Source organism: Rhineura floridana, chromosome 7 (genome assembly GCF_030035675.1).
Source record: "Rhineura floridana isolate rRhiFlo1 chromosome 7, rRhiFlo1.hap2, whole genome shotgun sequence".
Taxonomy (NCBI): domain Eukaryota; kingdom Metazoa; phylum Chordata; class Lepidosauria; order Squamata; family Rhineuridae; genus Rhineura; species Rhineura floridana.
In genome coordinates, this window is record NC_084486.1 from 144,499,055 (window position 1) to 144,522,557 (window position 23,503).

Genomic DNA, 23,503 nt, shown 5'->3' on the forward strand with positions numbered 1-23,503 from the left:
TATTCATAGGGTCTCCATAAGTCAGGATCGACTTGAAGGCAGTCCATTTCCATTTTCAACTATTTTTAAATGTTTTCAATAAATTTATTTTTAATTGTATTGTTTGTAACTGCTTGGTTGTTTGCCACCCTGGCCTCCTTGGGAGGAAGGGCAGGGCAGAAAGTTAATAAATAAAACAAAATAAAATTTAAAAAACCCTTTTCCCATGGCTGATCTCCATGCCAAAAAAAAAAGTGCTAATTTTTTTGGTGCCAGGCTGTTCTTAAAAGTAGAAGAGGAGGGTGAGGTTCTAAAAAAAAAGTGTCAGCTATAGTATCCAGTAAAAAGTCTGCAGCGTGAGTGGTTGCAGCAAAAGGCAGTGATGACATAAAGCCGCAGGGGACTGGGATGGGTTTATGAAGGATCTTGTGAGAGCTCCATTCCTCCCATACCTTAAGAACAAGGAGCCTGTTGTTGGCCTTCAAGCAGAGGAAGCGTCTCTTCCTGCTGGCTGCCCTTGGCCTGTGGCCCTTGGCCTCACAATGGCACCCAGAGTCATGAGGGGCAGCCTTGTCTTTCTGACACGCAAGGGGCGTTCTCTGCATTTGGCTCTTCTGCAGCGTGAACAGAAAGGAACTGGGAAATGGTAACCTCAGGGATGGTGTCTTCCCCTGGCCCAAAATATTGTGGGGCCTTGAATCATGGCCACTGTCAGTCATGCACTGCTTTCCCATAAATACCTCCATGGCCAAGAGTGTTTCACGTAAACAGCAGTCTAAATGCAGTAGTGTGTTAACAATACATAGGAAGAGGGATAGTATTACATAGTATGACAGTGTTGGATTTTGTACAGATGTCCCTGTATGTACAGAACTAAATAAAATGGATCTCTTGAAAAGATGACACGGCTGGACTCCACCTTGTGGCCACGTTTAGCTCTTTAGCCCATGTGTGGCATGGAAAGGAGAGGGGAGTGGAGAAGAGGAAATGACAGGGCTGGAACCTGCATGTCAAAAGGGCCATTTCACAGGCTGGTTATTTCTTTGAGAGGATTCCCCCCCCCCATGTTTAAGAAAACAGTGTGATATCACTATAACGACCACTCAGTAGGTATGACTGGGCATCACAAAGAACTGGGCCATGTTTTGATTGTGACAAGGGGAACACGGAGCTTCAATGCCGGTGAAAGATAAATATCTACCCAACCAGTTCAGAGATGATGATTTAAAATGCAGCACGTCACGTTTAGCGGGTTCTTTTGTAGGCAGGGACACTGAAGAGCCAGTCTTCACTTCCATTCTGGCTTAGGGCCACTCTGATTCTGCCAGGCTTGCAGCATTCGCTGCACCATATCCTGCCATTGGTCATCCGAGATCTCATTGGCCCATGCAGGGATTCCCAGTATGGGGAGCTTGATTCCAGCCATAGTCTTTTTCACCAACTCCACATGTTCGGGATCCATAGGGATAGAGCTGCGACTGTGTTGAGCTGCAGATCCCTCATCATCATCATCGCTGTGCACAGGTGGGTCAGGCAGATGCAGTCTCATTGCCTGAAGTCGCTCATTGATATCAGGGATTGGCTCTGTGCTGGGTTCTGTTCCTTCAACTGCTGTTGTTCCCTGATCCGAATCTTGGTTCAGTGGCTGGTACAAGTAGTCATTGCTACCATCCCCTTCCTCCTCTTCAGGTTCTTCACTACTCCGCTCCCCAGCAGGTGCAGGGGTTTCATCAGGTGGCTCTTGCAGCCCCAGCTCCTCATGCTCATTTGGACAGATTCTCTCTGGCCCCATTCTCTGTGTAACCACTGGCTCCAAGGCCATGCACTAGGATCAAGACAAGTTCCGCCTTCTTGCTCAGAGACCAAAACCAACTCTAGGAAGAAGTATAGTGCTTTTGCCGTCACGCCTGATTCCAAGCTATGGGGGGTGGGGAGCACAGCATTTTCTGGGCCTAGCCCAGCAACACAGTTCATGCCACAACTGGAAAGCAGGAAAATGCCCTGTGTGAAAAGCAGATGACTCAAGAAAGCTAGTCAAGCCGCACATGATGTGATATCATAAAGGAATTAAACATATAGGAGACTTTCCAGGAAACAATCTGCCCATTTTAGAGAGGCCTGGCACCAGCAGGTGGCCAGGTTGTGCCCTCTCCAAGGGTCCCTGAAGGGCTTCTCCTTAGTCTGGGAGGAGGAGATCCATGATCTGTCCCAACGCCAGGTTTATTTTTATTTATTTATTTATTTATTTATTTATTTATTTATTTATTGCACTTGTATACCGCCCCATAGACAAAGCTCTCTAGGCGGTTTACAGCAATCAGAAACATTAAAACAAATATACAATTTAAAACACATATTTTAAAAACAATTTAAAACACAATTTTAAAATTTAAAACAATATAAAAACAATTTAAAACACATGCTAAAATGCCTGGGAGAAGAGGAAAGTCTTGACCTGGCACCAAAAAGATAATAGTGTTGGCGCCAGGCGCACCTTGTCACAAACATCATTCCATAATTTGGGGGCCACCACTGAGAAGGCCCTCTCCCTTGTTGCCACCCTCCCAGCTTCCCTTGGAGTAGGCACCCGGAGGAGGGTGGATGGATGGATGGATGGGTGGGTGGGTGGGTGGATGGATGGATGAAAACCTATTAAAAAGCAATTCCAACAGACGAAGACTGGGATAAGGTCTCAACTTAAAAGGCTTGTTGTAAGAGGAAGGTCTTCAATAGGCGCCGCAAAGATAACAGAGATGGCGCCTGTCTAATATTTAAGTGGAGGGAACTCCACAGGGTAGGTGCCACTACGCTAAAGCTCCACTTCCTATGTTGTGCAGAATGACCTCCTGATAAGATGGTATCTGCAGTAGGCCCTCACTTGCAGAGCGCAGTGATCGACTGGGTATATAAGGGATAAGACGGTCTTTCAGGTATCCTGGTCCCAAGCTGCACAGGGCTTTGTACACCAAAACTAGCACCTTGAACTTGGCCCAGTAGCAAATGGGCAGCCAGTGCAGTTCTTTCAGCAGCAGGGTGACATGTTGGCGATACCCTGCCCCAGCTGCAGCTTCTGGACCAACATCAAGGGCAGCCCCACATAGAGCGCATTACATTAATCCAGTCTGCAGGTTACCAGTACATGGACAACAGTGGTCAGGCTATCACGGTACAGAAACAGCCGCAGCTGTCTTACCAGCCGAAGCTGGTAAAAGGTACTCCTAGCCACTGAAGTCACCTGGCCCTCTAGCAACAAAGATGGGTCCAGGAGCACCCCCAGACTACGGACCTGCTTTTTCAGAGGGAGTACAACCCCATCCAAAGCAGGCAATTGACCAATTATCTGAACTCGGGAACCACCAACCCACAGCGCCTCCGTCTTGCTAGGATTCAGACTCAGTTTATTGGCCCTCGTCCAGCCCACCACCGAGTCCAGGCAGTGGTCCAGGGCTTGCATGGCCTCTCCAGATTCAGATGTTACAGAGAAATAGAGCTGGGTATCGTCAGCATATTGCTGACACCTTGCCCCAAATATCCTGATGTCTGGGCCTGAGGGCTTCATATAGATGTTAAACAGCATGGGGGACAAGATGGTACCCTGCGGCACCCCACAGCACAACTGCCAGGGGGCTAAAAGACAATCATCACCCTATGCTATTATCTGAAAACGACCTTGGAGATAGGAATGGAACCACTGTAAAACAGTGCCTCCGATACCCATCTCACCAAGTTGGCCCAGAACGATACCATGGTCAATGGTATCAAAAGCCACTGAGATATCAAGTAAGAGTAACAGGGTGGAACATGCCCTGTCCTCCCAATAAAGGTCATCCATCAGGGTGACCAAGGCCGATTCAGTCCCATAACCAGGCCTGAACCCAGACTGGAACGGGTCAAGCTAATCTGTTTCATTCAAGAATACTTGCAATTGCTGTATCACAACCCTAAAAGGGGGTATTTGCGACCGGTCGATAATTGTCGCGGACCAATGGGTCCAGGGTGGGCTTTTTCAGGAGCGGTCGGATCACCGTCTCTTTCAGGGCGGCCGGAACCACTCCCTCCCACAATGATGCATTGACCACACCCTGGATCCACTCGGTCAAACCCCCTTAGCAAGCTGTAATAAGCCAAGAAGGGCAAGGGTCAAGAGGACACGTTGCTGGCCGCATCATTGCAAGCACCTTGTCTATGTCATCAGGCTGCATCAACTGAAACCATTCCCAAGAAGTTGCAGCAAACATTGTACCGGACACCTCATTGGGGACTACAGTAGATGTGGATGGGGCATCAAGACTGCTACGGGGGCGAGGAACTTTACCCTCAAAGTGCCTTGAAAACAATTCACATTAGACCTCTGAAGGGTCTAAAAATCCATTTCCTGGAGTTGATGTCAACAGATTCCTGACAATACAGAAAAGCTTCACTTGACGTCTACTTGAGGATGTGATGGAGGCAGAAAAGTGGGCCTTCTTCACTGCCCTCATCGCCACACAGTAGGCACAGTTATGATGTTTTCCTTGTGCCCGATCAGCCTCACAGCACATCTTTCACCACTTGCGCTCTAGCCATCGTCCAGTCTGTTTCATTGCCCTTAGCTCACTGGTGTACCAAGGTGCAGTCTGGGCTGCACAATGCCAGAGAGGGTGCTCGGGGGCAATCGTGTCAAGAGCCTGAAGCGTCTCGCTGTTCCACAGGGTGACAAGGGTTTCAACAGGGTCACCTGTTCTATCTACTGGGAACTCCCCCAGGGCATTCAGGAATCCAGTGGATTCCATTAGTCTCTGGGGGCGGACCATCTTAATCTGTCCACCACCCCTGCAGGGAAGGATCAGAGCCAGAAGTCTAAACGTCACCAGGAAGTGCTCTGACCATGACAATGGGGTGACATCCACCTCCCCATCTCCAGACCACCCCTTCCTCCATCTGGGGCAAAAACCAAATTGAGGGTGTGCCCTGCCCTATGCGTCGGGCCAGTGACAACTTGAGATAGCTCCATGGTCATCATGGAGGCCATGAAGCCCCGAGCCGGAACACTAGAGGCAGCCTCAGCATGGACACTGAAATCACCCAGGACTACTGTCCTGGGCTCCTCCAATACCACAGCCAAGACGGCCTCTGCCAGCTCAGTCAGAGAAGCTGCCAGGCAGCAAGGTGGATGGTACACCAGCAGCAACCCTAGTTTCCTGTCTCCTTGGCCTGACACCAGGTGCATGCCCTCACAGCCAGCTCCAATATCTCTTCCTGATGACAGAGATGGAAGTCCTGTAGACCGCAGTAACTCCTCCCCCCCCGTCCCTGCAGCCTGTGCTGGTGTTGCACTGAGTATCCAGATGGGCAAAGCTGGGTCAGATCAACTCCTCCCAGCTCACCCACCCAGGTCTCGGTAATGTACACCAAATTGGCACCTTCATCCACAATCAAATCATGGATGAGAGTGGTCTTATTGTGTACCAATCTGTCGTTAAACAACACCACACACAGGCCAGTTGCAGGACCCAGCAACCTGACACTGCCACAGATCGCAAAGCAGAAACTCCCAGGCAACAGACACCCACCCACCCAATAAATAAGCCTTCCCACCCCACCTACCTCCCACGTCAGCGTCCATGCCGGCCATAACCTAAGATGGTGGCTGGGGCATCCCTAAGGGGTTGACGACGATGCCACCCTCTTACATTTTGGCACGCATGTGTACGCAGCAAGTGGGGCATGCACACTGATGCAGGAGATGGGCTACTGAAGCACTGTACTGCCTGCATTGGGAGGGAGTGTTGGGGAGTATGATGCTGTAGCCCTGGGGCAGGCTGTGCCTGGTTCCTGCCCTGATTTTAGAGACAGGGACATCACGTTTAAGCTTGAGAGATATAAAGAAAAGGGAAAAAATGTTATAAAAAAAGCTGAGAGATTCTAACACAAACAACTTTCCCTCTTTATGAATTGCAGATGCTGGGGAGAAAGAAAAAGCTGTTATCCTTTTGTCCCTCTTGTAAAATTACCAGAGACATCCAGGGCCCAGCCAACACAAAAGACCTTGGGGCTGGACTGCCCCCCCAAAATGCCCCAGCTTGAAAGTATGAACAGCGATCTGCCACAACTAAGGACCAGTTCACATGGCGATTTAAAGCAGGAAAAGAAAGCATGCTTCATGCACTGTACAAGAGGTGTTGCTTCAGAAATCCTGGAAGAGAGTAGAGTGGCAATGTTTTCCTCCCCACTTGGCAGGGTGTTACAAGCAACATTTGATAGTTGCATGCGCAAAGGCCTAGCCTGCATGAACGGCAGCTTAGGGGGGGTGTCGATTGTACCACTTCAGATTGTAGAGGGGAGTCGATGGAAGGAACCCCACTGGGGAAAAAAAAAAAGATTTGTGCACATAGAAAACTAGCGTGTCAAGGAGAAGCCTGCCGCAAAATCCTTCTTCCTGACATGCACGTTTTGTACTTGCAGAGATTTTTAGTTCGTTATTTTTGTCTGAGAGCATATAAACCTCCCAGCCTCTCCTGGGTCTTCAGTGAGCTCATTGGCCAGGTATAGGGCACTGATTATGGAGACCTGATATCAAGGAACGGGGGAGAAATATGGTTCAGTTCACACTTAAAGGCAAATCTAATACATGCTACTTTCCGAAATAATACATAAACCAAAACGCAGCCATCCTTTAAAACTTGCACTTCCAAGCATGTTGCAATGCAGTTCTCCAGCCAAGTAACCTGCACAAAAATGCACATCTGTATTAGGATAAAGTGTGCATGAAAATGCAGATATTAGTGAAAATAACACAGAAAAATTCACAGAATCATAAACTAGTAGAGTTGGAAGGGGCCTATAAGGTCCAACCCCCTGCTCAGTGCAGGAATCCAACTTAAAAGCATACCCGACAGGAGGCTGTCCACGTGCCTCTGGAAGGCCTCCAGTGTTGGAGAGCCCACCACCTCCCTAGGCCATTGGTTCCATTATCATCATATTCAGGGAAACTGGTTGGCAAAAATGCGTATATTAGGCAAAATTGCATATGAATGTGTGTTGTTGTTGTTATGTGCCTTCAAGTCGATTTCGACTTATGGCGACCCTATGAATCAGTGACCTCCAAGAGCATCTGTCGTGAACCACCCCGTTCAGATCTTGTAAGTTCAGGTATGTGGCTTCCTTTATGGAATCAATCCATCTCTTGAATCAATTTCTCCCAGTAGGAGCCCTTTTTTTTCTTTACTTTTTTACAAAAAGTTAATTCAAAGAAGCGTTAAAAGGACACACCTGGACATTATTCTATAACACTAGTATAAACAAGGGGGTATATTTGGATTCATATGGCAAATTACTCTAAATTATGTGTATGGACAATTAATAGAAAATATGGTGGAGAGCTGGTACTCAATGTTGTTGTTGTTATGTGCCTTCAAGTCAATTACAACTTATGGCGACCCTATGAATCAGCGACCTCCAAGAGCATCTGTCATGAATCACCCTGTTCACATCTTGTAACTTCAGGTCTGTGGCTTCCTTTATGGAATCAATCCATCTCTTGTTTGGCCTTCCTCTTTTTCTACTCCCTGCTGTTTTTCCCAGCATTATTGTCTTTTCTAGTGAATCAGGTCTTCTCATTATGTGAATGTGTGTACCTTAGGAGAATTTCACACTAAAATGTTGATAGATTTTCAAGAGGACTTTAAAAAAAATTGCAAATTGCTGCAGAAATGCTGAGAACTCAATTTAAGATTGGAAAAATGAGAAATAAAGAAATCAAAATTGGCAGTTCCACCGATCTATACAGATATCTCTCTGTCTCTCACTTTCCTCACTGAAAAGCTCAGAGAAATGGTTCCCTACATTTGGGGAGTGGGGGCTCGAACTTCATTTCCTCGCTGTCATCCCAGCTTCAACTGAAAGCACTCGTAGGAGAGCATTTGATTGAATCCCAGTTTCTGCAGACAGCTTCTGTGGATGTAATGCCTGCCAGAAGCCACTTATTCTTTAGCTTTCAGTGGGAGCTACAAAAGCAGATCTCAATGTGGCAGCTACAGCCACATGTCACGCAGCAAATAATAGCCCAAGACTTCGGATCTGACTTTCTGTTCTTGGACACCCAGTTTTGATGCTGGGCGTTTGCATTTTGCAGCAATTCATTGCCTGTGCTTGCTGAGTCCGCAGCGGCAGGCTCATCATGCTCCTGACCAGTTCACCTATCCACCGGCTGGGGTGCTAATGATGTCTTACAAAATGTGTGTGCAAAGAGGAGCTTAAATTATTCAGCTGCTTGTCAGCGCAATTAAATTAACTCTTCATCTTCAGATAGCCATGAATATTTCACTAGAGAGACACAACAGACATCTCTAGGTAGGCAGCTCTGCTGGCTGCAATTGTGGCAGTGGAGAGACTGAGAGAAAGTGCCTGAAATGTGCAGCCCAATTTTTCTATGTATGAAAACTCAGCACAGATCTGGCCCTGCCTAATTCAAAGGGTAGGCTTGTTGCTTCAGAGCTACAGAAGTAAGGCAAGTTTTGCTACTGCAGAAACTAAAACACAGCTGAGCTGTATCTTGATATGTTTGGGGTTTTGGTTCAACAAACAAGACTTTTTCATCAAATCAACAGGCACTGGGAGAGAAGTCCTTCCCCCCTCCCCAAATCTCTTAGGAAGAGCTTGGAAAAGTTACTTTTTTGAACTACAACTCCCATCAGCCCAATCTAGTGGCCATGCTGGCTGGGGCTGAGGGGAGTTGTAGTTCAAAAAAGTAACTTTTCCAAGCTCTGCTCTTAGGCCCCATCTGCATTTTACATTTAAATCCCTTTTGTACCATTATAAATAGTCGTGGCTGCCCCCAAAGCATCCTGGGAACTGTAGTTTGTTAAGGGTGCTGAGAGTTGTTGGGCGACACCCTATTTCCCTTACAGAGCTGTGATTAAACCGCTCTGGAAATTGTAGCTCTGCCCTCCCCAGTGAGGCTAATGTCTTTCAGGCATCAGGAAGAAAAGCGTTTCATTTCCCCAGACTTTTGATCTCTGTTGCATTTTTTATTATTATTTCTGTCCTGATTGTTTTTTAGAACTGCCCTTTACAGTTGCTCATTATTGTTTGATTGATTATTTTACTGCGTCACTACGACTTCTTGTACACCGTCCTGGGAATTTTTAAGTGAAGATCAGCAGCGAAATATTTAATTGCACGTATGCACTATGTATGCACACGTGCACATGTCCAAAAGGAAACATTTCAATGCTGCTCTTCACTTAAAACTTATATACATGTGCTCGCCCGTCAAAGCAGTGACTCAGGACTTTACAATTGTATGCAGCCCGGGGGGGGGGGTTAGATTGACTTCACTTCCTTCAAAATGTGGCAAGCCAAGCTTCTTGCATGTGGGGACTCTCATTCCGCCGCCTGGGGACCAGGCATTTGCCCCGGAGTCCCAGCTTTGCGGAGCCATTGCTTCCAACCTTTCCCTCCAGGACATGGGTACTTTTACTGAGGAAATGCTCTCCCCACCCTCTCTTTGTTTTGTATCCCATCCTCCACCTACATTAGGACGGAATCCACTCGTCCTCCCACCAAGCACCTCCTGGCCCCCATCCCCAATGCTCCTTGTCCCAATTCTATACTCTGTGCCGGCTCTCCGCCCCCCAGCCTCCTCCTCCTCCGCGCTAACCTGCGGCAGGAACGAGAAGCAGGTCTCGGATTCTCCTCCATCTCCTCTTCTGAGCAATTAATAATTTATTTCATTATCGGGTTGGGGGAGTCAAACTGCTAATGAGATGAAAACAAGCCAGAAACATCTGTCAGGGGTTGCTTTCATCCTGGGCCCAAGGCCTCCACGCAGGAAGCTGTGAGGCTGTGGATGGTGTCAGCGGCTGTCTCTGCACACCAGGCATCGCAGCCTGTTGCCCGACACATCTTCCATCGCCTTCCCACCTCCCCAATTGCGCACACATCCTGGTTCTGCTGTCTTGCACGTTGATCAATGATTCCTCCTCTCCAACAGAAAGTGTGCACGCCCAGGGCTGCTGGGAGCGCGGAGCCCAGCTGGCAAAGCATAGCAGGACTCAGCACCTCCAGGCCCCAGAAACATACGAAGGATCCAAAGGCCCATCTAGTCCAGCGTCCTGCTCTCAGAGTGGTCAACCAGATGCCCATGGGAAGTTTGAAGGCAGGACCTGAGCAGCGAAATAGTGCTTTCCCCACATGCCAGTCCCAGCAGCTGCCTTTCAGCGATAGAAGGAGGACATAGCCATTGTGGTTAGTGGCCATTCATTGCCTTGTCCTCTAGGAATAACTACCCATTTTAATTATGCAAGAGATGCCATAGGCATTTCCACAGCATCCTCTTCTCACAGTGACCGACAAGATGCCCATGGGAAGCCCACAAGCAGGAACCTGGGTGCAACAGCACTCTCTCCACCTGCGATTCCCATCAACAGTGGAGGGAGAAGACATGTACATCACACAGCTGAGCCCTGCTGAGACCCCTTCTGCCACTAACAACAGACTAATGAATGACACCTGTGTCACTTGCATACTGACATATTGATCAGGGCAAACGTCAGTGGATCGGCGTTGTCAGGCATCACACTCCTATGCAAGGGCCCCACTGCCAACCTCCAGAGATTCCTGAACCTCCTGGTCTTCTCTTTCGTTGTTGCTGCTGCCTGGTCACCTTCCTCTCTCTTGGGCCTGCAAGCAAGGAGGAGACGAAGCAGCACTCTCCACTTCCCCTGGGGAATTCTGCAGATCAGGCCCTGAGGGGCGGTGAGAAAGAGGGAGCCAAAGAAAATCATCTTGTCCAAGGTTACACACACCCCCAAAAAAAACCCTCTGCAGCTGACACCAATGTGGAGATTGTCATTTTTTTAACCTATTGTTTTCAGGGCCGGCCCTACCATTAGGCCATGAGATGCACACACATACACACCCCTCTCCATCCAGTTTCAATAACATATTCAAAGCAGGCAAACACACTTGAGGAGGCCATGGAACAAAGGGGTGTGGCCGGGGAGAGTCCCAAGGCCTTGAGGGCCACACTTGATCCCTGGGCCTAAGGTTCCCCACCCCTGTGTTGAGCAAAAGGAGATGACTCCCTCAGGTAGCTGATACTGGGGAGCACAGATTCAGCAGACAGTCTAATCAGCTTCTGTACGTGGAGTGAGGAGGGGGCACAATTTATTGTTATTGTTATTGTTATTATTGTTGTTATTATAAAAAAGAAAAACAAAGAAAGAAGGAAAAGGAGGGAAGACACAATGACAAAAAAGATACCATCAGTTCACATTACGGATGCAATAACCATCAGGATATCCTTCTGATATTAAACATATAAGTCAATATAAGCCCTCCAGATGTTCATATAGGTATCCACACAAGAATAAGGGGGTGTCATCTAGTTCTTCACCTCAGTCACTCACCATGTCAGTCTTGGGCAGGCCCTGATTGCTTTATTGTGTTTTTTTTGTGTGCACCTCAAGCTGTTTTCCTGGTCTACATCCAGAGAGAGAGAGAGAGAATATACAGGCTTCTAATTTTTTCCCCAAAGGAAGAGAGCCTTTTCTGTGGTGGCTCCTCACCTATAGAATGCCCTCCCCAAGGCCTGCCTGGAGACCTCACTGCTATCAATTTAGCACCAGTCGAAAACATTTCTGTCTCCCTAGGCTTTTATGAACTGCACGTGTATAACCATTTTTAACCTAGAGGGCTTGATTTTGCTAGACTGTTGCTATTTTAGTTTGTTTTGATGGGCTGTATTACGGTGTACTTGTTCTACTGCTTTGTTCCTTACTACTCTTGTTAGCCACCCTAGGAACACAAATTTATGGTGAAGGGGCGGGATATGAATGATGTAAATAAATAAATTCAGATGACTTTTTGTTTGGGGAACCGGTGTGGAGCATAAGGGTCCAGCACCTCTCCCCCAGTGCCAGTGAATGCTCCAGTCAAAACTGGAGTGCCTCCCTCTGTCCCCCATGGCTAGGGATGAGGGAGAAATTCAGTTCAGTTTGCATTTAAAGGCAAACCTATCTTATACGCACATTCTGAAAAAATACGAGAACGGAAACAGAACACCATCATTTGAAATTCACACCTCCAAATTTTGCTATGCAGTTCTCCAGAAAAGTAACGTGTGCAAAAAATGCGTATATTCGTGAAAAGAAACATATACAAATGCACTGTATTAGGAAACATTGCTTTGCAAAAATGTATATATTAGGCAAAATTACATACAAAAATGTCTATGTTAGGAGAAATTCCCACTAAAACGCTGAAGACATTTCATGACGATTTTTTTTTTTTTTTTTTTTTAAGGAATCTGATGTGGGAATGTGTAGAACTGAACTTAAGACTGGGAAAATGAGAAGCTGCAATTTGCCCATCCTCCAGCTGCTCTAAAGTAAACACAAATAATTTGTTGTGGGTCCAGCCATGGATCTGGCCTGAACCTTTGCTTTTGTGTTTGGTGGCGGGTTCCCATCTCCCATCTCTTGGAACTCCAGTCTCTCAGGATAGCCAGGAACTCTTTCATTCCAATTAACTGTTTTAAAAATCTGGCAGGCTGCCCCTTCCTCCCCTCCAGCGTCACCACCGCTGCCACCTGCCTTCCCCTCCTCGCCGCCTCCTGCTTCTTAGGGCTTTGGAGCTGCTGCCTCAACAGTTAAATGGCCCATTGTTGGCAGCTCCCATCCAAATGAATGGCTCATAAGTGGATTAATTAACTTGGTCCGAAGGATAAAAAAAAGACTCTCTCTCTCTCTTTGAGAACTGTTGTTTTCTTTCTGTCTTTGGTTACCACCCAGAAAATGGGACCAAGGCACTCTCTGGGGTTGGGGGGGAGGTTGCCACCTTTTTTCCTGGCGGGGGCTCCTGCGCTTTTAACAATAATAGGAACAAGGGAAAATTTAACAAGGTAGGATATTTCTTCTCCCATCTCTGTATCTCTATAATCAGGGAAGGCTATGCTTGGTGGAATTCTTCTTCTCCATCATTGGCTCAAGAACTCCCCCCCAAAAGGATGGCAACTCTACTCTGCAGGCTTCCACTCTTTACTTACAAAGCCTGTTAAGTTGGCTTTTCCAAGAAATCCCCAAGCGGTTCCTAAGCATATTCCACTTTGCCTGATCCTAGTTGTAAACACCTTGATTGGGCCAGAAAGTATCAGGCCAATTCGTCCTTCCCACTAAATACAACGTTGTGTTTTCCATGTGTCCTGCTGGGCTGCAATGATTGCAAACTGGGTGGTCAATGGCATTTCCCCCGCGAGTTTTCAGGTCTGCGGATGCTCTCCCAACCCTGTGCAGCTTGTCTCTCTAGCTCGAGCCATCTGTAATCGGTAGGCATTTCTGTATGGAACACACAGACGTTTGCTTCTGCTCTCTGCTGGTGACACATCACTGTGATCTAGCACAGGTTATGTTAGAGATGGCCTGTGGGGCAGGGAGAGGAGAGAGAGAGATCCTACAATGAGCAATGGCATACGTCATCACATGGCCCTGTCCTTAACAAAAGCCAAAAGACTATAATAGCCATTGATTCATTTATTATTATTATTAACAACAACAATAGTAATAATAATAGAGGACCAAGAGGTCCAGGAATCTCTGGAGGTTGGCAGTGGGGGCCCTACATAGGAGTGCAGTGCCTGACAATGCCAACCCACTGACGTTTGCCCTGATCAATATGTCAGTATGCAAGTAACACAGGTGTCATTCATTAGTCTGTTGTTAGTGGCAGAAGGGGTCTCAGCAGGGCTCACCTTTCCTCCAGGGAGCTCAAGGTGGCATACATAGTTCTCCAGCTCTCCATTTTTATCCTCACAACAACCCTGCGAGGCAGGTTAGGCTGAGAGGCAGTGACCGGCCCAGGGTCACCCAGTGAGTCTCATGGCCATGAGGGTTTGAACCCTGATCTCCCAGCTCATAGCCTGACACACTACCCACTTCGCCACGCTGGCACAATTATGGAATTAATTTATTAATTAGAACTATAGTCAGAGCACAGTGACAGGCCAAATCCTTCACACGCAGGCGGGCCCATGTTCATCCCCTCCATTTTCAAGGTAGCACGACTAGGAAGGCCTCTCCACCCAGGAGATCTGCCTCCAGTCAGAGTAGACTAATGGCAGCCACATCTTTTGGACTACAACTCCCATAATCCCTTATTCAGCAGGGTCTGTAGTCTAAGAGGGGATGGGAAAGCTCAGGCCAGGGGCCCAAATGCAAGCCTCCAGGCATCTCTGTCTCGCCCTTGGGACTCTCCCTAGACCACACCCCCTCCTCAACCACGCCCCTCCCTCTAGGCCACACTCCTCACTGGCCTTGCCTCACACCCTTCTGGAGAGTTTCTGCCTGGCTGGGAGGTGACTCTGACAATGCCTCTCGCTTGCCTGAATGGTGGAGGCTACGGAAGGGTGTGCCAGCGTGTGTAAAAAACTCGCCTACGTGCAAAGCCTCCGCCTACGTTTATCTCTGGCCACACCCACCACTAGCAGGTGGCCCCAGAAGGTTGCTCAGATGGGAATGCGGCCCTCGGTCTGAAAGAAGTTCCCCACTCCTAACCTGGCTCCCTCCCTGAGTACACCACGTTAGGCTAGAATGGACTAACCTGTGCTGTCTTGACCTTATACAAGTCGCTTCATGTATTCATTTTGTTCACAAGATATTACGGCGGGGAGGGGGGAGGACCATTGGGGTGTAACCTATGGCGGCGAGTGGGCCCAAACATTTTGCCCACAGCACCCTCAATCCGCTGGCCTGTTCCGCTTCTCATTAAACCCTCTTCTGGCTGCTTATCATCCCTCATGCCGTGCGGCTTCCTTCCTTCCTTCCTTGTTTCAAACCCCCTCTCCAGTTTAGAGTCTTCATTCAGCCAGACTATGAATAATTCAGCTCCTTTAATCTTCCTTATTAAGTTGCTCCCTCAGGCCTCAGATCATTTGTTGCTCAGCTCTGAAGTGCCTTCAATTTGTCTGTCTCTCTGATTCCTCTCGGATCAAGAGAGAGCCCAGGATTGGTGGGAAAGTAGGGGTGCAAGGGTGGAAGGAGAGAACGAACGGCTGTGCATGCCCCCCTCTCTTCTCCCTGCCCCAACCCCCCTAGAAAGAAGAGTCCTCTTCAGTAGTGTAGTGGCAAATTCAGAAGTGTGGGTTCTCTTCATGTTAACCACCCCTTTTGCTGCTGGGAGAAGAATGAGATCCTTGTTAATGCCTTCTCCCACAACAACAGAGGTCCCTAGGAGCCTGTAATCATGAAATGGGAGAGTGTCAGCTACTGAGAAGAGTCGTCTCAGTGGCTGACACACCTCCTTTCACTCTGATTGGTTCCAATCAGCAGGAAAGGACAAAGAAGCATGTTAGAAGACTCTTCTCAGTGGCTAACACACTCCTCTTTCATGCTGATAGTCTCATAGAATGCTAGAGACACAGGGACCCTGCTCCCCCCCAAAAAAATAAGGGGTCTAAGACCCAAGACCCTGGACGATTACACCCCTGGTCCTCTCTGTCCTGAGATTTGGGGACGCATGTGGGAATCCCTCTATGTGTGGAAAGACTTGCATGTCCGCCACCCTCCACTCCTCAAAACGGAAGATGACAAGCATTCTGCTCAAGTCCTCAAGGGGATCCATTTTGGTTGCCCTTCATCCTACCGAGACAGGGGTGAGGGCAGTGAACTGAGTGAGGTGATACTCAAAAGGCAGGATTGAGAAGTAAAAAAAGAACAATGTGCATCCTAGGCCCCATCTGCACTATGTATTTAAAACAGCATCGTACCACTTTAAACATTCATGGCTTTCCCCAAAGAATCCTGGGAATTGTAGATCGTTAAGGGTGCTGAGAGTCACAGAGCTACAACTCTCAGAGTTCCCTGAAAAGAGGAATTTATTGTTAAACCGCTCTAGGGATTGCGGGGAATAGGGGGTCTCCTAACAATTCTCAGCACCCTTCATAAATGACACTTCCCAGGATTCTTTGGGGGAAGCCAGGACTGTTTGAAGTGGTATCGTAGTGCTTTAAAGGTAAGGCGTAGATGGGGCCTTTCTGAGAAGCGATCAAAGCAAACAGCAGGTTATTCTGATTATTGCTGTTTATGATTTATATGACACCATCGCTGTACAGAGGGACATAATTTAACAAGCAAAAGGGGGGAAAGAAAGGCCCCTGTCCTCAAGGAGCTTACACTCTACATTTCAAAAGGGAGTGAGAGACAAGAGAGGGAAGGCTAGGTGGAGCATGGACAGGCCAAAAGTATCTGGATGAATTGGAGTAAAATTCAATAACACAAGCTGAGGCTTCATTTTAGGTTGTGGTAAGAAGGACTAATAGAAGCAATGATTTCCTGTCCCACTGCAGGCAATAATTTACTCAGCGGTGCTAAGATGGTTGCGTTAGCACCAATTACTGCTGTTGTAAAGGTTATCTTGTATACATTTCAGCTCAAACGGAATTATCACAGGCTGTTACTTCCTACCCGTCATAGTATCCAAACATTAAGAAGAGCCCTGCAGGATCAGACCGATGGCCCATCTAGTCCAGCATCCTGCTCTCACAGGGACTGACCAAGCAGATGCCCACGGGAAGGCCACAAGCAGGACCTGTCACCATTCTCCCCACATGCAATCCCAGCAACTGCTATTCAGAGGCGTACTGCCTGCAACAGTGGAGGCAGAACACAACCATCGTGGCTCTTGGCCACTGATGGCGTTACCCTCCACAAGTCTGATTAATCCCTTTTTAAAGCCATCCAAGTTGGTGGCCATTACTGTCCCTTGTGGGAGAAAATTCCATAGTTTAACTATGCGTGGTATGAAGAAGCACTGTCCTGAATCTCCCAACATTCTGCTTCAATGGGTGGCCCCAAGTTCTAGAGTTATGAGGCACAGAAAACGTCTCCTCTTTCTCCACCCCATGCATAATGCTCTACCCCGCTACCATCCCCCCCATCCACCTTTTTTTTCTAAACTGCAAAGCCCTAAATGTTGTAACCTTTCCTTATTGCCCCCACCCCTGATCATCTTGGTTGCCCTTTCCTGAACCTTTCCTAGCACCCCTGAACTTCTTGCTCATATCATGCTGTCTATACTACACACACACACACCATGGGCCTCTGATTTGCAATTAGTTTCACTGGAGGGCCATTTTGAGACAGTGTGGATGGCAGTGAGCTGTGCCCCCCCCCACTTCCAGACATGGACTGTTGGCAAATCCCCTGCTCCTAGAACAGAGCCATTGCCCCCGCTCCAGTGGATATTCTGGATCAATGGAGCCAGGTGGTCCCTTTGAGGAGACTAGACTTCGGCCCAGGGACCACTTACTGTACAGTAAAGAAGCCAAGACTGCCTTCCTGACCGTTACATTTGAATATGTTAATTTATTTCTTAATGTATGCACATTTAAATTTGACCTTAACTACTGGGGATACTGAAGTGTGAAAAGAAAGACGGAAGGTGGGCATGGGGGGGGAGAGCCAGGCTGATTTAAAACTGTCTCAGGAGCAAGCTGGCTCTTATCGGCGCCTGCCAGCCAACGCAGGTAAGGGATTTGGAGGGGAACAGGAACAGGCACCCCACTCTGGAGGCCCCTTGCAGCACTGATCCTGGACTCCCCTGATCACTGACAAAACTGCTGCTTGGTGGGGAGATGCTGAAAGTCTGTGGGAAACGATAAGGAACCTTCCTGCCGGCCTGAGCACATTGCAGGGTTAAATCAGCGAATATGTCAATTTCAGTTTCTCATGTTGCTAAACTTAAATTCAGTTCTCCGCATTTCTGCATCAGTTTGCAATTTTTTTTAAGGAGAAAAAAGTCCTCATGAAAACGAATTACCATTTTAACGCAGCTGTCGTCGAACATTACACATTTTTGTATGCAGTTTCCCCTAATATAATGCTTTCTTAGCATTTTCACTAACAAATATCCTGAACTTACATACCCTAGTATAGTGGTTCCCAAACTTTTTTTTTCCCCTCAAGGACTCCTTGAAAGTTGCTGAGGGTCTCGGTGGACCACTTAATGTTTCTTTCCGCCTGTTGTAGCAATTGTAATTCCACAGGATTCAAACGGTAATACAATAAAATACCATGTAAGAAATACAAGCAGCAATGAAAATATAATTAAAAATCAATGTGAACATTTAATGCAGTGGATATGCCATCTCCCATCTTCAACCACCCTTTAACTGGTACAAAATGTGGCTGCCCATTTCTGGCTGGTGCCAGGCAGTTGGAACATATTACACCCATATGGCACCAGTTACATTGGGAGCTAGTGCATTTCCAGGCCTAGTTTGAAGTGCTACTTACAACCTTTAAAGCTCTAAGTAGCTTGGGACCAGGTTATTTAAGGGCCTGGTATGCACTCAGAACAACCTGTCTATACCTTACGATTTTCTTCAGAGGCCCTACTTCAGTGTCCCCCTGTAACTATCTGTAAGGCACTTGAAACAGGGCCTTTTTCACAGTGGCTACACAGAAACACACTGGCAGCCAGTGCAACTGGTACAATGTAAGTGCAATATGTTCCAAATGTCTATCACCAGCCATGTAAGATCAGGCAAGCCCTATCCCTGGCTCCTTTTAAACAGACATTTCTACATTGTTTAGTGGCTAGTAAACCAATGTGTGAAAATGGTGTTATGTAGTGAGTTTTTTGTATGTCTAGGTGTTTACTGGGGTTTGTACTGGCTTTTAGTAATGTGGAGAGCCAGTGTGGTATAGTGGTTAAGGTGTTGGACCTGGGACACCAGGGTTTGAATCCCCACACAACCATGGAGCTCACTGGGTGACCTTGGGCTAGTCACTACCTCTCATCCTCAGAGGCAGGCAATGGTAAACCCCCTCTGCATACTACTTACCATGAAAACCCTATTCATAGGGTCGCCATAAGTCGGAATCGACTTGAAGGCAGTACATTTCCATTTTTAGTAATGTGCTGAGGCAGATTTTTAAATGGTTTAACGTTATCTTTCGTTGGTTGTGTTTTTATGTGCATTTTGAAGGCCACTTTGTGAAACATTTTCTTAGAAAGCAGCCACATACACAGATTGAGGTGGAAGGGACCTAGGGAGGTGTCACTAATCTTTGAATGACAACGGCATTAGAGCAAAGCAGCACACCACAACCTACCGTGTGTACCTGTGCCCAGGCATTATATTGTTCATGTATTTTGCTTTATAAATGAATTTGATTTGGTTTTTATTGTACCTTATGTATTCTATTGTAAACTGCTTTGAGATCTTTCAGATAGTGAGCGGTCTATAAATGGAAATGTCATCGTCACCATCATGCACTTTTTAAAAATATATAAATGAAAACATCCTTTGGGAGGATGGGGAGGGTACTTAATCCCTTCCCGTCTTTTTGTGTACACATCTTCACACAGTGCATAGTTAAACCACAGAATTCACTCCCACCCCAGGCAGTGATGGCCACCAACTTGGACGGTATTAAAAGGATTGCACAAATTCATGGAGGAGAAGGCTACCAGTGGCTACTAGCCACATGACTGTGTTCTGCCTCCACTGTCAGAGAGGCAGTACGCCTTCGGAATGACAATTGCTGGAAACCCCAGGTCGTGTTTTGGGGGGGGGTTCCCATGAGGGCATCTGGTTGGCCACTCTCAGAACAGGATGCTGGGCTAGAGGGGCCATTGGCCTGATCCAGCAGGCTCTTCTTGTGTCTACGGTCTACTACGAAGGCCCTCCTCCGGGTTCCGACTCATAGGGAAGCCCGGAGAGTGGTGACAAGATCTAGGGCCTTCTCAGTGGTGGCCCCCGAACTATGGAATGGTCTCCCCGAGGAGGTGCGCCTGGCGCCGACACTATCATCTTTTCGGCGCCAGGTTAAAACCTTTCTCTTCTCTGAGGCATTTTAATTCCTGTTAATTCTAAATTATTATATTTTGATTTTAGACTGTACAGTTTTGTGTACAGTTTTGTGTTATTTTTATTGTATTTTTAATGTTCACCGCCCAGAGAGCTGTTGCTAGTCGGGCGGTATATAAGCTTAATTAAATAAATAAATAAATTGTGCATGTGTGATGTTTTACAGCTGAGAAATGGAGGGGGAGGATTCAGCATCCTTTCCACTTCCACCAGTTTTCTGCTCTAATGTTCCACCACCACTGCAGCTGCTTTTTATTTATAAAAAGATACTGGAATACTGTTGCACACATGAACAGGTAATGTGCCATTTCCCCCTCCATCAGTTCCCCCAAAGCTACGCAACACATCCTTGCACTGCACCACCTCAAAGCTGCTGCTTACCAAAAAGTCTGGATTCTTCTTTGCGTGTCTGTAGCAAAGCTGTCAAATATCAGGCTGCTCCATGCAATAAGGTGTGGTGTAACACAAAATTCCAGTGGCCATCAAAAGCCGCTAAGCAAGACCTTTCACCTCGGGGCTGCAGCTATGGCCAGTCCACCTTTCTCGGTGGCAGCCAGGGAGCATTTTAGATGCACATTTTTGCAACGCAAAATGCATTTTTGTATGTTATTTTCGTGAATATATTCTTCCCCAGGATCCCATTATTCCTACTCCTCCTGATCACACCGGTAGGAGTCTTCCACGGGGCCCACAACAGGCAGGCTCTGAGAAGTGTGCATCCAACAGAATGCAAAAGTCAAGCTGTGTAGATGGCCACTGTGCTGCTGGATCTCCCCTCTGCAGCCCAAGACTGACACACCTTTCCACTCCTCATCTTGGAGCCTTCCTCTCTTCCAGTTCCTCTGCAGTTCAGTCAGATGCCAAGGAAAAAGTATATGGGTGTGTGTGGGGGGGCTGTTCCAAAGTTTCTGGGCCAGGGAGAGAGACAGAGAAGGGAAAAGAGACCCTTCCAGGGGCCTCTGCCCAGATGTTGTCAGTTAGTGGCGATAAGATCTCGGCATATTAATGCAAACAGCAGGGGCTTCGTGGGGTTTGGGAGGTGATGCTATTGCTCTGCAGGAATGCGAGGCAGCCCAGGAGACAATGTTCACTCGCTCAGGGACACAGGCAGGTAGGAGAGAAGCCCTACACTCGAGGAGGATACAAGGAGATGCTTGTGAAAGAGACCTTTCCCCAACCTGTGGCACTGAGTGGTCACTCAGAACTCCCAGCTGAGCATAATGCGCATGGATAATACTGGACCTCATGGAAATAACAGGGACTGCATTCCTTGCATCATTTTTTCCACTGAGGTTGGAGATACAATAGTTTAAAAGAGAATTTATGGTGATGCGATCGAGTCTTCATTGCCCACGGTCCATGTGTACACACACACACACACCACACACCTTTCTAGAAAAGCAATGTTATTATTAGTATATAAAACACATTTGTTAATGTTTTTCTGTCCCACTATTGTCTCTGGTCAAAAGGATGCCAGAGCAATGATTAGGGCACAGCTATGCTACAAATTTAAACCAGGTTGTAGCCAGTGTAATGGCCATAACTTTCCTTCCCCCCCTAAAAAAACAAGAATTCTGGGAAGTGTAGTTTTGTGATGCTGCTCAGTTTGTTTTGTTAAAAGATCTTACCATTCCAGAGCTCATTAGATTAGGAGCTCTGACAGTTCAAGAGATGAGGGAGCTCACAGACAGTTAAAATGACTGAATCTGGTTTAGAAGCATAGTGTAGACATGCATTTTTTAAAAAATCTACCATACCGCTTTTAACTCCTTGAAAACAGAAACAAAAAGTTACTGCCTCTGTCCATAGCCTGGAGGTCTGCTACACCAGAAGCTTCTCAACTTGTATAAGCGTTGGCCGGTGGAGATATATTGAAATAAACCTATGAATGAGACGCTGTGTTAATCCCCTGGAAGACAAATGTGACTGTTCCAGGGCATGACGGTGGCCATCCAGTGCCCCTTGCCCCCTTTCCATTAATGGAAAGCAAGGTGGAGGAAAACGACAGATTAATGTCCCTTTAAAATTAGAAATGTGGCTTTGCTAAGGACATTGCTGGCAGGTGTAGGGTTCATTCCTCATCACTGTCCAGGGCAGCCTGTTGTCAGTGGGAGCACCAGGGTGTAAAACGCAAGCTCAGAGACAGCTCCTGATCTCTAATCTAGCGCATAAATATGACCAAGAGCAGCTAATTGATTGTTCAGGCTCGCTACAGTTGTATCAGCTGAAATACACAGCCTGCAAAACCAGAGAAATGGAGGCAATTTAACTGTAATCTGCAATCTGTCAATTTAGTGGCGTGACTAAAGTGTCGGTGAATGGGAGAAGAAGGGTTGGATGTCTGTAATATCGATGTGCGAGAGTCCAACGGGCATAACTAACTGAATCTGCAGTTGGAAAGGGGGACAGGATAGGATGGCACCGGGGAGAAAAGTACAGCACAACAAAAATTTCCATTCCAAATACCTTAAGAGACCACTTCTTTCTCTACCAGCCCTTCTAATCATCTCTGCTATCTTTTCGGCGCCTTTTGAAGACTTTCCTCTTTCAACAAGCCTTTTAAGTTGAGACCTATCCCAGTCTGCATCTGTGTCAGAATTGTTTAATATGTTTTTAATAATGTTTTTAACCCTTTTTAAGGTTGTTTTTTTAATGTTTTTAACTCTGTTTTGTTTTAATGTATTTTAAGATCTGTTTTTATGATGTTTTAAAATGTTTTAGTGCTTTGCCGCCCTGGGCTCCTGCTGGGAGAAAGGGCGGGATACAAATTAATTAAATAAATAATAAATAAATAAATAATAATCAACTAATATCCTCTGCGGAGGCCTCGTTCAGGTGCCCACACCTTATGTAGCAGCCACAGCAGGTACGAGGCTTGTTCAAGAATGGCTCCCAGCTTTCCAACTAACTCCTAGAGTAGGGGTGAAATAGAAGTTCATAAGAACTTCTGGATCAAAAACAAACCGAAAAAAGACCCATCTAGTTCAGCATCCTGTTCTCACAGTGGCCAACCAGATGCCTCTTCTGGGAAGCCCACCAGCAGGAAATGATCGCAAGAGCGCCCTCTCCACTTGAGGCTCCCAGCCAGTGGTATTCAGAGGCATACCGACGCTGACATCAAGATTTTAAAATATTAAGCAGTTTATAAATAGTTTTCAACAAACAAGGGAACATTGGAGGGAGAACATAGTCATCACGGGTAATAGTCATTGGTAGCCTCATCCTCTGTGAATTTGTCTAATCCTCATTTAAAGCCATCCATTGATGATCATTACTGTGGGAGCACATTCCATAGTTTAAATTCCATAGTATCTTGTTTTGTGGGTCCTGAATCCTCCAACATTCAGCTTAATTGGATGTCCGTGAGTTCTTGTGTAATGAGAGAGGGAGAAAAACTTTTCTCTATCCACTTTTTCCATGCCATGCATAATTTTTATAAACTTCTGACCCCTTTTAAAGCCATCCATACTGGTGGCCATCGCTGCCTCTTGTGGGAGCAAATTCCAGAGGTTAACTATGCATTGTGTGAAGAAGCACTTCCTTTTGTCTGTCCTGAATCTCCGGACATTCAGCTTCACTGGATGGCCTTGAGTTCCAGTATTATGGGAGAAGGCGAAAAATGTCTTCCAGTCCACTCTTTCCACCCCATGCATAATCTTTATCCACTTCTGT

The 23,503-nt window shown here is 46.9% G+C and overlaps 1 protein-coding gene across 1 annotated transcript; it reads right to left on the reverse strand.

Annotated features, from left to right (window-relative positions):
* Positions 1 to 1,267: 1,267 nt before the first annotated feature.
* Positions 1,268 to 1,847, reverse strand: LOC133388559 (male-enhanced antigen 1-like). The gene has a single exon (XM_061634517.1). It carries the CDS (start codon positions 1,799 to 1,801, stop codon positions 1,268 to 1,270), a length of 534 nt encoding a protein of 177 aa, XP_061490501.1. The 5' UTR covers positions 1,802 to 1,847.
* Positions 1,848 to 23,503: the final 21,656 nt, after the last annotated feature.